This window comes from Perissodus microlepis, chromosome 9 (assembly GCF_051167445.1).
Source record: "Perissodus microlepis isolate ML-2025 ecotype Zambia chromosome 9, ASM5116744v1, whole genome shotgun sequence".
NCBI classification, from domain to species: Eukaryota; Metazoa; Chordata; class Actinopteri; order Cichliformes; family Cichlidae; genus Perissodus; species Perissodus microlepis.
The window spans coordinates 28,660,620-28,678,105 of NC_140469.1; the positions used below are offsets into that span (position 1 = coordinate 28,660,620).

At 45.1% G+C, this 17,486-nt stretch overlaps 1 protein-coding gene across 1 annotated transcript; it reads right to left on the reverse strand.

Moving 5' to 3' along the window:
• Nucleotides 1-14,270: 14,270 nt before the first annotated feature.
• On the reverse strand, nt 14,271-17,112 carry LOC146380711 (uncharacterized). The gene is made up of 4 exons (XM_084940067.1): nt 16,445-17,112; nt 15,761-16,156; nt 14,733-15,328; nt 14,271-14,692 (listed from the first exon to the last, which is right to left on the reverse strand). The coding sequence occupies exons 1-4, from the start codon at nt 16,841-16,843 to the stop codon at nt 14,287-14,289; spliced, it is 1,797 nt and encodes a 598-aa protein (XP_084796193.1). The 5' UTR covers nt 16,844-17,112; the 3' UTR covers nt 14,271-14,286.
• Nucleotides 17,113-17,486: the final 374 nt, after the last annotated feature.

Genomic DNA, 17,486 nt, shown 5'->3' on the forward strand with positions numbered 1-17,486 from the left:
ACTTTCCTTGGCTGAACAATGACACAGCCCTAATGTACCTTATGCATCTCTCTATTTTATTTAAAAGGTTTTCGTGTGAATTATTTCCTTTTATTGATTTTATACATTCTGGGCATGATTGTCATGCCAACTATGTTTCATTGTTAATATCAGCTTACAGGTTGTTATCCTTCCTATTATTAGTTTCAATACGGTAAAAATAAGTTCTAATATAATTTTGTCTTTATTTATTTTATTTTTGTACTTCTTATATTTATATCTATTCGGTGGGGTCTGTTTCCAACCTTTTTAAACTACTTTAAACTATTTTGATCTCTAGTTTTCACTTAATAAGGGTTTTATTAGTCACTGCACTGTAGTGTGACCTGATGCTGATTTTACTATTAGAGTATCTTCTGAGAATTGTACTTCCTGTGGTCTTCTGTTCAAAACGGTTTTACATACTCCTGTATCACATAACATCTGCACTGGTTTGCTATTAACATATACTGTCAGTGTAGGTTTGCCTTTTACTTCAGACACTAATTGATAGACAGTAAATACTTCTGCGTCACTTTTATCATTTTCATTTGGCTTTTTCTCATTTAGTCATTCATTTGAATATTGCCGTTTGTCTGTTTTATGTCTGCAATCTCTGGCGAAATGCCCTTCCTTGCCACAATTCCAGCACGTATTATCTCTTTCTTCACTTCTTTCGCGTAAGTCTGTCTGTCCTACATATCTCTGGCCCTTTCCTCTAAATCCTCCTCTGTCCCTGTCTGTTACCTCTCCACCTTCTCCACCTTCCCCTGCGGGATGGCCGTATCTGGGGTTTAGTACTGCTATCATGGGAAAAATGCCGGGAGGACCAGGTGGATCAACATCACCTCCCATATCTCCTCCGTAGCGATCTTTTCCTTTTTTTTTTTTTTTTTTTTTTTTTTTTTGTGGATTTTCACCTAGTGCTATTTTATCTAACATGTTTTGTGCCTCTGCATAAGGACCAGGTTGAGGTCTGAACGGATCACAGGATTGTTTAAGGGGGGTCGCAGCAGCGGAAGTGGGGGCTGGTTTCACAGCAGCAAAAGTGGGGGTCGGCCTCGCAGCAGCGAGTGGAGCATGTGGTGGGGGGTCTAATACCTCTGCCTTTTCTTTCTTCTTTTCTTGTTTCTTTTGTTTATTCTCACATCGTCTATCTGCCTCTCTCTTCCATGCTTGGAAATATTCTAATTCTTACGTGCGTTTTCCTTCTTTCTTTCTTTATTTTGTCTCTCCTATTTCTTTCAGTAATGCTTCTTTAAGTTGTATTAATGCAGATGGGCTACATTCTCATTTAGTCTTTTTAGAATTTCTCCATCTTTGCACACTAATTTGTCCGGCGCCTGGACACTTTTTTCCTAACCACTGTTCGTCAACAGTAAACTTAGTGGGCTGATTACCCATTAAAACAGAACTGCAGAGCCTTCTCTGGTATTAGACTTAAAGAGTGGTTACTGACTACGCCCTTCTACTCCACTCTAATTAGTGGAGCGGTGTCAGTTTTGTGAGGCGGAACTCAACCGTTCTCTTTTGTCACCAGTACTTCAGCTACTGACAGGAAATAAAATGACAATAACAATGAGAGTGATTCAGCAGCGTATTTGTGCTGTTTAAATCAATTCACTCTCAACACACAGAAAACACAAACATTTAAACAGACATTTCACACAATCGCGCAGACCTTTTCGGAAGGCCAGTCCTAAAGCTTTTATTTTGAAAATCCTTTCGGCGGATCAGTCCAACGCTTTTATTTTGAAAATCCGTTCGGTGGATTACCCCAACGCGTTTATTTTGAAAATCCGTTCGGTGGATCACCCCAGCGCTTTTACAAATCCGTTCGGTGGATCACCCCAACGCTTTTACAAATCCGTGCAGTGGATTAGACTAATTACACCCTTTCGGCGGGTGAGACCAAAGTTCGTTTTACGCGAGTGTAAATGAGTGACTTCCTTTACCTTCCCAAGATTCTCTGGCTATGTTGAAAGTCAGCCACTGGATCCCAGCGTCGTGGACCACTTGATAAAACACTGGCCAGGAATCGAATTTTAGCGTCCCTGGACTTTTTCACTCCTACCTAGAGGACAGATTTCAGTGCAGCTTTCCACGACGGCAGGACACAGCGGCCGATGCTTCCTCTCCGGCTCGGAGGACCAAGAAAATGTGAAGAGAAAAGTTATTAGAAAGGCAAATGAAGTCACACTCAGATATCTAATTTTTTACATGCGCATGGGCGGTCAGTCCGATCTGCTCTGCTGTCAAAGTGCGCACAACAGATGTGACAGAAAAACCGCGCAGGGCTCTCAGCGCATTCTTTATTTATACTCCAAGTGAGCTTTAAAGGAAGTAGGAGTAGTATGTTCAGTATACAAAAACGTTTCCATAATAGGAGAAACCTTTAGCTTGTCTGTTGAAATAGGAGATAGCTTGGTATGTATAGAAACTTAAACATTTCCTTAAAGGGAGAGTGAGAGAGGGGGGTGACCGTTAACTCAGGATGTAGTATGTATGTCACCGCATTCCTCTACACATCTGGTTCCAACTCACGAGCTCTCCTATCTTAAATGAAGCTACAACTAAACAATAATCACAAAACTAAAAAATCTCTTATCAGAAACCAATGTTCCCTCTAATTTTTCATGTGTCTGAGCGAACACACAAACTCCCTGAGCGATCCCTTGGACCACTGTGAGAGACATTAGACGTGTGCACTGTGGTCACGCCAGCATCAAATCCTTCCAAGTTACAGGGTTTATTAAAATAATCAAATCACATCATTTACATTTATGTTAGACTACTTTTAATTAACTGCTTAGCCCACTTACAATGAAAATTAAAAAAAATCTTGTTCATGACCTGTGTCGTATGTTGACACTATTGGAAGTAAAAATAACTTGAACTCCAATTTTGAAAATACAACTTTTTTTTTTTTTTAAATAAAGCTCTGACTTGTATTATGAGTCTGTGGTCTGGGAGAGAGTCCTGTAACTCTCTATCTGAAAAATATAGTATATAATGACCAATGTTGGGCAATTAATTATATAGTTACTTCTTAAAAAAAGTTACTGAGTTTTGCAAACAACAAAGTTTTTTTGCAGCTGTTTACCTAAAAATGCAGCCAAGGCATTTTTTTAAACAAACATTTCAAAATATTTACAGAACAATCAGCTGTTCTGCATCAGATCTGATGCAACACAAATTATTTGTGCCACTCCAAAAAATAATTTCTGTCCACTATCAGATGAAGGAGAACATCAGCCTGATACCTGCAGGCCTGACAACAGGAGATGTGTCACTGCTGTAACACCTGTAACATTCAGCAGTTTCCTCATTGTTCTGACACACACAACAAAACTATTGGCTACACTACACACTAACTACACAAGATTTGCACTAAAAGTTGCAAATCTCTCACATCTCAAAACCACCGTCACTCCTAATACTTCCTTCTGTTTCTTAACAACTAAATGCCATGTTTTGATTGGTCGACATTACATTTTTCAACCAATAGGATAGGGTGGGGGGTGTTTTGGTTTCGTCTTTGCTCACAGGTGGAGAGTGCTTTCGAGCGCTTTCCTTATAAAACACCATTTTTACTGTTTCTTCCCGCAGTAAATAGAAACACCGATAGTATTCAGGAAGAAAACCAAACATTTTTTAAAAACTGGTATAAAGTCCACACTTTTCCTGTCAATTGTTCTGTCTGTCCTGCTCACATTTCGAATGGTTGTACACGTTGTCATTAACGTGGCTTCACTCCACATCAGCCACGCCGCTTTGCAGCTAAAACACCGGTGTCGGCACATAAGGACGCTGTCATAGCCTGTCAACGACGTTGATTAGCTGCGCATATACAAATGTGAATCGCGTGATTGGCTGGACTATGGGATAAGGTGGCATCGTTCTAATCCCATACTGGAGCAGCCAGTGACGTACTGACTAACACTGCAAAACAGAATTGTTTTAATTTTAATTTCAATTCAGGTTAAAAAAAATTCTCTGTGCGCAACGCAGATTTTTTCTGCGCAGAGACCGTGCCAACAGTGCACAATTGCGCATGCGCGCAGCTTTGAAGGAATGTTGTCTGAAACCTATAAACAGTTTCAGGTGTACCTTTCGTGAACCAGAGTTCCAGTCTGTTAGGCTGCCCAGAAATTCCGCAGCTGGAGCAGATTATCCAATCTCGGGCTAACAAAAAAAACCAAATGCCACTGTCTCACATGGTCCCAAACGTCGGTTCCGTGGAATGTATCAGAGCTCCGGCAGTCCACGGGCAACGCGATGCGAAGTTGCCCAACTCCACTCACGGGAACGCGCTAGCTTTCTGTCAGGCAGCCGCCGAGCGACAGGAACAGAGATGAGTTAGAAAGGGAAGGGCAGCGGGGCTTTCTTGGTGTCTTGGGCCGTGATCGCACGCGCAAGATAGGCACTCCCCGCAACTACACACCTCTCTGTTTACATGTGCGCGAGAGCTCGCCTCAATATGTCCCTTCCTCTTGGTTTATTCAGACAGGCCGCTACCAATTTAAAAGATCAGAAAGGTTTGAAGGTGCTTACCCATGCAACGCCTTAAAAACACATAATAAAGTCTTCAAATTAATTTAAAAAGTTACTGGTAGCCAGTGTAAGGATGCCAGTATGGGTGATATGGTCTTGGTTGCGTGTGCCAGTTAGTACCTATGCTGCAGCATTTTAGACCAGCTGCAGTCGGCTAACTGATGACTGATGAGTAAAGACTATTATAAATGTTGAGGCGAGATGAAGAGAAGGCATGGTTAGCAGGGTCAGATCTAGAGACATTTTCTTAGGGTGTAATGAAAATCAGATGGGGTGGCAAATTCAAACCTTTTGTTTCAAACACATGCAGGTGGTTACATAACTCCGCCTCTGGATAGCTTGCTTCCAAGTTCCGGTCCCAATCCCGGATAAAGAAGGAGGGTTAGGTCGGGGCTAGCAACCCCTTCCTGTAAAAACCTGCTATGCTACAGAAACGAAAAGTAAAAACCAATGAGCAATTAGCAGAGAGGAAGGTCAATCGCTAGTGACGGGGACGGATCAAAGTCTTGTGACCGTCCGTCCCTCGATGGATCGACCACTCCTCAACGCAAGGATATTTACTCGCATCAGGACATGGAATGTCAGATCACTGTACCGAACGGCTTAAAGTCTTAGGTCTAGCGGAAGTTTGATGGACTGGTGCAGGGAAAATCATGAGCGATGACAAGATGATTCTCTCCTCGGGACATAGTACCAACCATGCATGTGGTGTTGGACTGGTTTTGTCAAAGATGGTGGCAAAAGCCTTGATCAGCTGGGAACCAGTTTCCGACCACATCGTCAAGGCTCAATTTCGAACACGACAGGCCAAGATCACGTTTGTCCAGGTTTATGCTCCCACCGAGGAAACAGGTGATATAATCAAAGACGCCTTCTGCGACCAGCTCCAAGAAGTTTTAGCGGCCATTTCCCGGCACGATCAGCTGTTCATTGTTGGTGACTACAATGCACAACTGGATGGGGACCGGGCTGGATTTGAATCGACCAATGGGCCCCATGGAGTAGGCGCACGCACGACTGATAACGCCGACGGGCTTCGTTCATTTTGCGCCGCGAACGATCTCTGCATTGGGAATACCGTTTTCCAACACAAGAGAGCCCACAAGACAACGTGGCAGGCTCCGGGAGGAAGATACAAAGAAAAATCGATTTTGTTTATGTACGGAGACGATGACGGTCATCGTTACTTGACGTGTGATGTTGGCGGGGTGCGGACGCTGGCTCGGACCACCATCTACTCATTGCCAAATGTCGACTCCGGCTCATGAGAACAGTGTCCAATGGTCAAGGCCCCAAGGCCCTCGTCTTAGGAATCCAGAAATGGCCATCCAGTTCCAAATGGAGATTCTGAACCGTTCGGAACTGTTTTGAGGCGCAAGAGGAGGATGACTCGGTCGAGAGCCATTGGGACCGGTTCCGGAGCACAGTGGTAAACAGTACTGCGGGCCTTGATAGGCAGGTGGCGTGGCACGTTTCGTGAATGATGGATCCAGAGAGACACGTTGGACCTTATTGATGAGCGGAACAAGGCAAAGCAAGAATGCGATCAAGAGCCACCGGGACAAGCGCAAGAGGCAGCGAACAAGAATGATACCAAAACCCTTTATCGAATCATTCAGGAACTGAGCAGTGCTCCATGCGGCAGAGGAGTGACATTTAATGGCAAGGACGGCCGCCAATTACAACGGTGGAGGAACAAGAATTGGTCTTGTTCCTCCACCGTTGTCCAACATTTTGAGGAAATCCTGAATAAACCAGTGCCTATGTCGACGATACCTGAAGATGCCTTTCGCCCTGTGGATGACCTTCCAGTTAATGTTGGTCCAATTACTGTTGTGGAGACAAAAGCCGTGATTCGGTCAATGAAGGCTGGCCGGGCCCCGGGGTTGGATGACATCTCGGTCGAGATGTTGAAAAACGCCGGCGACCTTATAGTCGAACAACTTACAGCCCTGCTCAATCACTGCTGGGAAACAATGACAGCTTCGAAAGACTGGTGGAAGGGCGTCATTGTGAAACTGCCAAAGAAGGATTATCTCACTGATTGTAAGAACTAGCATGGGATAACTCTCCTTTCCGTTCCAGGAAAGGTCCTGTGCTCTGTGCTACTCCGACGTCTTTGTTCGACGGTCGATCAGCTGTGCAGCAAGAACAAGCCAGGTTCCGGAATGGACGATCCTGTTCACAGCAGATTTTTGTGCTATGGACAATATTGGAGCAAAGTGTCGAGCTACAGCAACGACTGTCAATAAGCTTCATAGACTTTACAAAAGTGTTCAACAGAGTGCATCAAGATACAATCTGGAGAACTGAATTGAACGGCATACCGGAGAAGTCCATTAGCCTCCTGAAAAACATCTACTATGAGTCAAGCTGTTGTGTCCGTACAGATAGTGGGATTTCGGACTCGTTCAAGATCAAGACGGGAGTCCGACAAGGCTACATTATTTCACCATTCCTGTTTGTGCTGGCTGTGGATTTCATCATGCGGCGTACCCTGCGGGATGGCGAGCATGCAGTCCAAGGAAATGACGGACAACGAATTGCAGATCTTGATTTTGCGGACGACATTGCGCTGCTCGGACCTACTCAACGCTGCATTTGCTATTTGACAGCCATACGAGAAAATGAAGCTTTAAAGATCGGACTGCGCATATGCGCTGCCAAAAGCCTGCGGATCGGTTATGCCAGAGCGCATACTCTGGTACTCGTCGGCTACCGCCCGCTTGATGAAGTCGATCAGTTCATCGCCTGTTGGCTCAGAAAGGCAGCATCAGCCATGCACAACTTGAATAATTTACACAAAATGTAAAAGATCTGCACTGCACTCAACCTCACGTGTCTGAATTTAGTTGTTTTTTTCATTGACATACTGTCTGTAAACATACACGGCAGACCCAGGGGCATTTTGATTATGTTTTTTTTCATCTCTTTATTAAGACTTCACAGTGCTGGACACACAGAGTTGCAGCTCTCCCCCATGCCAGCTCAACATAACAGCACCAACAACAACCATCACAGGACCCAGCACCATATTTAAGTCGACGGGGCATGATTGCGGAGGTCGTGCAGGTGTGTCTGCCTTCTCTGCACGGCACCACAAGCCACGCCCTACCACACTGTATTAACACAACTGATCTGAAATAACATTAAAAAAAGATAATACCCTAGAAGTTTTTTTAGTGTAAAAACCATGTTGAGTAAATTATTTTTATGTTGAAATGCTGTCAAGAGATATATTCTTAAACACTTCTTCAGCTGAGAGTCAGAGAGGAGAAACACAGTTTTACTTGCATGCAAGGGCAGTCACAGAGCACTCGCACGAGAGTGAGGGCTCCGGGACTCGCGCTCTGCCACTGCCCTGGTCTTTACTTATATACAAAAGTAATACAATAGTGAATAGACAAAGGCATGTTGGTGCGTGCATATGTTAGGTGTATGTGTGTGTGTGTGTGTGATTCTGAAGGACGCGGCCCCTCTTCTTGTTAGGGAGCGCAGATAAAAGTGTCCAGCTCTCCTCTTCCTGGTAGGAGATAAACTGCTTGTTCAGATATTATCGCTGTGGGAAAGAAATTTATAAAACAGAAACAAATCTTATAGTGGACAACAGTTTAAGTCATAAAAAGGTAATCATGCAGTATTCTATCACATGTAAACTTACATCATTAAAAGCTTATACTGACTACTAAGTACAATTTTCTATTGACATTCCCTCCTGTTGTCACGTATAACTTTTAAGTGTTGTATGTAATCTTGTTGTAAATTTTCTGTCATATCATCATTAATCACACAAAGTCCTCATGTTCCAACAGGTCGGAGTCATCATCATCATTTGTCACAGCTATGTATGCATCAACAGTGGAAACAATTATGCGGTTAGGGTTTAGACATGGCAGTATACATGTTACAAAAACACAAAATAAAAGTAAAAATATTCCAACTCCAATGAGTAGTCTTTTTAGCACCTGTAGCCAGGAGCCAGTGTAAAGCCAAGAAAACCAGTCACTTGTATCACTTACATAGTCCTGATTTTGGGCCTGCTGGATCTGTCTCAAGGCGTTCAGGGCGTCAGTCATGTTTGATGAGTGTACATTGTCTGGTATGTAAGTGCAGCAGGTGTTGTTAAAGAGGACGCAAAGTCCCCCTTTCTCTGCTAGTATCATGTCCAGAGCTACTCGATGTTGCATCACTGCGATCCGTAATGCATCAATTTCCTGGTTCTGCTGTTCGTTGATTTTGCATGAAGTGTTCAGGAAAAGTCCAAAACGGTAGTCCAGAGTTTCAATTTCTCGGGTACGTCGTTTCCCCATATTGGGTCATGTGGTTGAATTTCAGGGGGCGTTGATCTTCTTTTCCGGCATACTGTAGAAGTGGTGTTTACTGCGGTCCTCCTGAAAGTGTGGTCTGACAGGAATATGGGAGCACATTTTCCTGTCCAGCCTGGGGGCAGTATGAAATATGCCCATTGTCCACATAGCCAGGCCATTCCTTGCACCCAGTATGTGCCATTAGATGGTCCAGTCGTGTTCACTGGGGCACCTTCTCCTCCTCCAGCGGTCCGGTTGCAGTTGGTGGTGTTTCCGAGCGGCCTGTTACCTTTGTTTTGTTTATAGCACATGGAGTGGTTCTTCCCTGGAGTTTGGTCCAAGAACACTGGGAAATCGATGGATGTATTCCGGTTTGTCACATTGAATTTGATCCAGAAAAGTTGATCACATGTTCCTTTATCAAGTACAACATCTTCAACAGTGATTTTCTTGTGTTGTAACCCTCCTATAAGGTTGACGTGAAGAGTGTAAATAATAGATGGGTTTGTCTCGTCGATCTTTTCTGTCTGCCTCGTGGTTCAGCTGTTGTTGGCATCAGCTGGGGTCCTGTAAGGGTGAGCGCTGTAGTCAAGGTAACCAAGAGGGTCCACCTTCCCATGGTTGCGTACAGGTCCGTCACACCCTACTGCTTGGTTGCCCTAGAGTTGGCCAATGGCTGGAGGTGGAATTGCGAGCAATGCTCAATCAGCACTTCCCCCTCACCACTGAAGCAACCAAGTGAGGGTGAAACTTTCCCTTACTAGTTGATTTCTGTGAAGGAAGTGGAATCCTCTGGGACCTCAACCTTTTTGCAGTGGCTTTGGTGCATCCAGAAAGGTCGTTCCGCTATTTTGCAGGCAGTTGGAGTGGTCAGAAGCACTTGGTATGGACCCTCCTACCGTGGCGAGCTCCAATTTTTCTTTGGAGTACTCGGACACAGCTCCAATCACCTGGCTTCAACCTGCAGGAAATAGAAGAAGAGTCTTGCGGCAGTTTGTTGTTCAAAACAACAAAACAACCTCTGTTTGTCAACAACTGAGGTCACCCATGTATAATTTCAAATGGGGACAGTTTGTTATTTCCTTGTGTTATTCTCATCTACATTTTGACTAGGCCTACACATTCTGGCCATGGTCTGCCAGTTTCTTCCATTGTTGTCCTGAGCCTTTGTTTTATAGTGCCATTTGTTCTCTCCACTAATCCTGCACTCTGTGGATGGTAGGCACAATTGTGTTTTAAACTGAAACCTAGTGCTCAGATACTTTGCTGATCACGTCATTTACAAAATGGGTTCCATTATCTGATCTTATCAGAGTAGGAATACCATATGTTGGAATGAAATGTGTTTTTGGCAGGTCATACATGTTCTCACATATTCTTTTGCTGAAGTTTTAAAATTTAAAGTGCAGAATTTTCGGTTTATCATAAAGACCATCCCTCAGATCATCCCTCCTGATGAGGCATGGCTCAAACCATGGCTGTTTTGTGTAATGATTTGGGAAGAATGGGTTTTCCTGCTATTTTCATTATGTCATCAGTGTCTAGTACTGCTCCGTGTTTTAGCTTCTGTTTTTGGTCTTTTGGTGGTGCTGCTTTTTGTTCGTCCTGCAGTACAGATAGTGGAATGGTGTGATTTTCATGAGTTGTTAATAAGACTGTGGTTGCTATGGCTGCTGCTTTTGCAGCTTTGTCAGCAAAATTGTTTCCCTTTGTAATTTCAGAGTCATCCTTCTGATGTGCTGCACATTTGCAAATTGCTAAATGTCACATCACATGAGGAGTTTCCTCCCATGTAAACATATGTGTGCCATGATAAAACCTTCCTCCACACACTAGAAATAAGAAACTAATTTCAACCCTCTGTTACATCTTATTGACTTATTTTATAATCCAGTCATTTTTTCAAATCTAGTATCAATCAACTAATTTGCATATCAGCTTATAATGCGCTAAGTTGATAGGTCAACAGAAATGCATGTTTAAAATATTATCACAAAAGAGAATTTCCTTCATACAGTAAATTACTTGTGTTGCATCAATCAAACAGAAAGCATCTGACAATTTATTGCATTACCAACTAAATTTATTGTCTGATTACTGCTTGGTCATACCAGACTCTCTCTGTCTTTATTTTTTCTATTTTTTCTCCTCTGTTTTCACAAACATTTTACCTATTGTCAAGCTGAAGAGTTAAATGTCAGCAGTGGATAAATTCAGCATTTGATAACAAAACTCGGTTAAGTTTTCCCTGCTTTAACAGCAATGGAAGATATAGGCGCATGTATAGTGTGTTCTATGGTGCAAGCTGTTCTTCATTGCATGTATGTGTGTTAGTACGCTTGCATGCAGGGCCTGTGGGCCTGTCTCACCCAAAAGGGCCTTTTCCTAACAGTTGCCTTTCTCTCGCGTGTGTTAAGAAAGGTAAATGTGCTTGTAGCAGTTGTGAGATTATTATGCTGTTATATATTACATTATACCTGTAATCAAAATGAGTGAATCATGATACTGCTTTAGGCCACATCATACTTCTTGTGTAATCAGTATGTAGTTTTAGTTTGCATCATACTTCTGAGTTAAAAGAATGTGAAAATCATTAGATTTATTAGATAGGTTTGTATTATCCTATACTGCTGATCTACTGTGAGTGAGTTATACTGTTTCATGACATTTCATACTGCTAAGTTATGAAGAGAATATTGTTTTCAGACAGTCAGGGCCTTTTTTTTTTCTCTGATAGTAGAAACAACAGAGCACATTGCACGGGAGCTTCACCCCCACCTTTTGTTGGAAGCAGACAAACAGGGAGCCAAGGTCATAACTCAGGCTCACTGAGAGTTAGAAAGAATGTGAACGCTTCTTTTCTTTTGTTTAGTAGCTTTCTGCCTTCACCTGAAAGGGTGTGCCCTAAGTATGTTACCTCAGGTCTCCATAATTGGAGTTTATTTAAAGATACCTTGTGGCCCTAACTCAGCCAAGTGACGTAACATAGCCATAGTATTTTGCTTACACCCTTCCTCTGTGTGGCCAGTCACTAAAATGTCATCTATGTCAGCGGTCCCCAACCCCGGGCATCGGACCGGTACCGGTCCGTGAGTCGTTTGGTACCGGGCCGCGAGAGTTGAGGCTCAGGTGTGAAATGTATAGTTTTCAGGGTTTTTATCGGTTTTCAGAGTTGTTTTGTTATCGTTTTTATCGTTAACTCGGTTTTCCTTGGTCTTTTCACGTGTGTTATGAATAAATTTTCTTTTTTTCGGTACCGGTACTAGTTTTATTTTGTTGTATTTATCCGCGACACCTTAAAGGCCGGTCCATGAAAATATTGTCGGGCCATTGTTCTTTTGGAGTGACTTGATTCAGTATAGAGTGGGGATTTGCTTCTACTGGTGGCATCATTTCAGTGATTTCATTTATCGCTCGCAGATCATGTACTAGACGGTATTTTGAAGTATTGGCTTTCTTCACCACTTAAACAAAACATCACTCTTTGTTTGTTGTATTATTATTATTATTATTATTATTATTATTATTATTATTATTATTATTATTATTATTATTATTATTTTAAATTCTCCTTTCTCAAAAACAGAAAATGAAATTGTAGTTTTTCTTGGCTGAGAAACACAAAACCTCCTTTTGGTTTTTTTTTTGGTTTTTTGTTTTTTGTTTTTTTCAAGACAAGAAACTAATTTTAACTTTTCTGCCTTATCACCTAAAGCAAAGCAGACAACCCAGCTCTCAGCTGGCTCTGAACTTATCATCATCAAGGTCGCATGGTGAGAGCCACTTTAGAAGTCACAGTAGTCCTCACTCAAGCAACACATCAAAAAACGAAAACAAAAAGCAAAAACTCAGCACACTACACAGAGAACAAAAGTCAAGACACAACTGAAAATGCTGTTCTTCTTCGTTCTCCTTGAATTTTAGAATAAACGTCATCTGCATTAGTAAATCATATGCCTAATCATTATGTGTCACTGTGATCCACAAGTGTGATCACAAATTTATTTTTTTTCCAATTCAACAAAACAAACAAACAAAAAACAAAAGAAAAGAAAAGAAAAAGAAAAAAACAAATTGCTGATGGCATGAACGCTTTACACACATGGGTCAGGACACACACAAAAAAACTGCTTTCAAAAACAAATCAGAAGTGTGAGGGAAGAAAACTGAGCTCACAGACAGCTACATGTTTGAGCTCTCAGCTCCTGCTCTAAAAAATGTGTAACTTGCTCATCAGCTTAGCAGTGACCACATATTTAATTTAGCTTCTCAATTTGTAGCTTTAGCTGTTGTATACAGGGTTTAGCTTATTAGTTGTAGGTGTGCTCTATATCTCAATAATGTCTCATCTAGGATGGCAGGTTTTCAAGCAGGTCACGTGCCTCTATGCACTTAATTTGTTTAGATATTTTCTTTATTTTCTTCATCTCATATGTCATTGTACTGAATTCGAGCAACCTTAAGCTTGATGCAGACTATTTCTAACAATTATCCACCTCACATCATAACTGACTAAGGTGCCTCTTCATATTAATATTATTTCATTATTAATGCTATTATCTTTTATATAACAGCAATAGTATATTACAATATTTTATTTATATTTTATTTTGTATCCATCAAGGGCTGCGGGTGATCTGCAGTTTCACCCTTTCCCAAGCTGGAGACATTTTCCTTTTCACACACTTTCCTTGGCTGAACAATGACACAACCTTAATATACCTTATGCATCTCTCTATTTCATTTAATATGTCTTCGTGTGAATTTTCTGCTGTCATTTATTCTATTCATTCTGGGGATGGTCTTCATCCCAACTATGTTTCATTGTTAATACCAGTTTACAGGTTGTTATCCTTGCTATTATTAGTGTGAATACATTAAAGATAAACTCTAATGTAATTTAGCCTTTTTGTTTATTTTATTTTATTCCTCTTGTACTTATATTTATTCAGTCAGGTCTGTTTCCAACCCTTTTTAAACTTCAGTCGTGTCACGGCTGGCGGGGTGAGCCGTGTGGTGTTGGAGAAAAGGAGGACCCAAAATGCGGCAGTGACTGATGTTTCGAGTGACGTTTATTTACAAGGTGGTAGTGGCAAAAACAGGCAGTGAGGCATGACAAAACAACTGAAGAACCTAAACTGGGAGAACAAAATGACAAACCTGAGACCATACAAAAGGGGTGCGGGGCAGAGACGGAGGATACCAAAAACGCAGAGATACACAGATGAACGCAGACGAGCCGACAACGAACACAGACCGACACCCACTATATATACACACACACACAAGGTAATCGGGTAATCGCACACAGGAGGGAGAACAGCTGATCTGAATAAACATGATGACTGGAGGACACAAGCTGAGCACAATGACAACAGACACAGACCTTCAGAACAAAACAGGAAATCTAGAACCCGAACCGGACCAAAACCAAACAAAAACAAGCTCCAGCGAACCAAGTGAATCGTCCAAAACACAAACACACATGCTGGGGGTCAAGAACAAAACACAGTTCAGGAGGGCGGCCTGGAGGCTGACAACTCAGAAGTCCAGGACAATTCATCTTCCGAGGCCGGCCACGTTGGCGACACAGATCCAAAAGCCGACCGCGCGGAAGGCAGCGGTGGCGAAGCGGAAACAGTTCAGGGGGCCGACCGTGCACACGGCAACGGCGGCGACGGGGAAACAGTTCAGGGGGCCGACCGTGCGGACAGCAACGGCGGCGACGGGGAAACAGTTCAGGCGGCCGACCGTGCGGACAGCAACGGCGGCGGCGACACAAGTCCGGAGGCCGGCCGCGCGGAAGGCAGCGGAAGGCAGCGGAAGGCAGCGGAAGGCAGCGGAAGGCAGCGGCGGCGTTTGGGAGGTCGTCCATAACGACGATGACGCCCAACAAGCGGCCTGGCAGATGACCACCGATGTCGAGGCGGCAGTTTGGGACCTGAAGGCTGCGTGGCCCCCGCAGCACCAGGTGAGACGGAGGCTGGACCAGGCGAGGCTGAAGCGGGTGCAGAGGCTGGACCAGGCGACGCCGAAGCGGGTGCAGAGGCTGGACCAGGCGACGCCGAGGATGCCGAAGCCGGACCAGGCGAAGATGAAGCCGGACCAGGCGAAGATGAAGCCGGACCAGGCGAAGATGAAGCCGGACCAGGCGAAGATGATGAAGCTGCAGCAGGCGAGGATGAAGCTGCTGCTGCTGCCGGCGGCGTGGTTGAAGCTGCTGTTGCTGCCGGCGGCGTGGATGAAGCTGCAGCCGGTGAGGATGATGAGGCTGCAGCTGGCGGCTGGACGGGCTCCTCGGGCCCTCCAGCTGACGAGGCAGGAAGCTGGACGGGCTCCTCGGGCCCTCCAGCTGACGAGGCAGGAGGCTGGACGGGCCCCTCGGGCCCTCCAGCTGGCGAAGCAGGAGGCTGGACGGGCCCCTCGGACCCTCCAGCGGAGACAGGCGGCTGGACGGGCCCCTCGGACCCTCCAGCGGAGACAGGTGGCTGAACGGGCCCCTCGGACCCTCCAGCGGAGACAGGAAAGTGCTGGCCGGGCTCTCCAGAAACCCCAGCGGAAATAGTCATTGAACCAGGGGGCACAGGGGCCCCTGGCACACGCAGGGCTGAACCAGCAGGCACACGGGCCTCTGGAAAACACAGATCAGAACCAGTAGGCGCACGGGCCTCTGGCAGGAACGGATAAGAACCAGCAGGCACGGTGGCCTCTGGCAGGGTCAGATCAGAACCAGCAGGCGCACGGGCCTCTGGCAGGAACGGATCAGAACCAGCAGGCGCACGGGCCTCTGGCAGGAATGGATCAGAACCAGCAGGCGCACAGGCCTCTGGCAGGAACGGATCAGAACCAGCAGGCACGGTGGCCTCTGGCAGGGACAGAACAGAACCAGCAGGCGCACGGGCCTCTGGCAGGGACAAATCAGAACCAGCAGGCGCACGGGCCTCTGGCAGGAACAAATCAGAACCAGCAGGCACGGTGGCCTCTGGCAAACACATAGCAGACTGCAGCTGCGCAGAGCATTGACCCTGCTCAGGCAGCGACAGCCGGGTGCAGTCCTCAGCTGGCTTCTTCACCTCCAGGGGTCCAGAGTCTGCTGGGGGCTGAAACCCAGCCTCTGGGGAGGCCCTGGAGTGCGTCTCAGAACTGGCCAGCTCTTGAGGAATGTTTTCACAGTTATTAGGTTTGTCTCTCTGCTTAGAACAGGAAGTTGTTGACCTGTCCTTTATGGGTTGAACTGTCATGGCTTGCTGTACCGGAGGAGTTGGTGAAGATGATGGCTGAATAGGTGGCTGAGCTGATGATAAGGCTGATGAGTCTTCTACCAACTGAGCTATTGACTGGGCTATGGATTGTAACATAGTGTCTAATAAGTCTGGCTGTGACTGTAACTGGGCTATGGGTCATGAGGCTGAATGTGATGGAGGTGACGACTGAGCGGCTAACTGAGCTAGCGGCTGCTGGGCAGCTAACTGAGCTACCGACTGGGCAGCTGACTCAAAAAACACAGCCCCGGTATAAACAGTCACACGGTCTGGCGAAACAGAAAAAGTGTCTTTTCCACTCACCACAGCCGGCAACTCAGAAGTCTGTGGCGATGGGCGTCGGCGGCGTGAACGTCGCTTCCTTCTCGGGGATAGCTCCGACCGGCCGGGTAATTCCACCTCCGGCGGGCCGGGCCACAGATTGCCCGGCGGGCAGTGCAAAACATTCACCACCGGGCTGGGTCGGGAAGCGGTAGCGGCTGGAGGGTGAAGGTGCAGTTCTTTCAGAATGAAGTCCTGTGCGAGCGGGTGAAGAGAGTCTAGTAGCCAGGGGTGAGCAGAAATTAGCTGCTGTAGCCTGGCTTCTACAGCGCGGTGAAATTCCTCTCCCTCACGTTCAAGCCACAGGTTAACCAACCTCGAAACAGAGTCGATTACTTCCTCCCGAAACTCCTGGGAAGGTGCGGATGCTGCTGGGTCCATGTTTGGTCGGCTCGTACTGTCACGGCTGGCGGGGTGAGCCGTGTGGTGTAGGAGGAAAAGGACCCAAAATGCAGGCAGTTGACTGGTGATGAGAGTGATGATTTATTTACAGAAGTGGAGCGACTGAACAGGCAGGGAGAAAAGACGAATGACTGAAAAACCCTAGACTGGGAAAACTAAATGACAAACCTAAGCATGAAACGGGGAGCGGAGAATGCAGAGAGATGTCGTTACACTGAGAAACACAGACGATCCGACAACGAACACAGACCGACACCCACTATATATACACACACACAAGGTAATCGGGTAATCGCACACAGGAGGGAGAACAGCTGATATGAATAAACATGATGACTGGAGGACACAAGCTGAGCACAATGACAACAGACACAGACCTTCAGAACAAAACAGGAAATCTAGAACCCGAACCGGACACAAGGGGGGAGGACACCGAATAACTAGAACAGAGGGACATAATCATAAAACACAAAACGCTGGGCCAACGACCCAGCACCATGACAAGTCGGGTGATAACACAATCCGATTTCTGTGATCTCTACTTTGATCTCTAATTTTCAGTTCTCCCTTCAGTTTCGATTTCTCATGCTTGGAAAAGTCTATACTCTTCCTTACGTTTTTT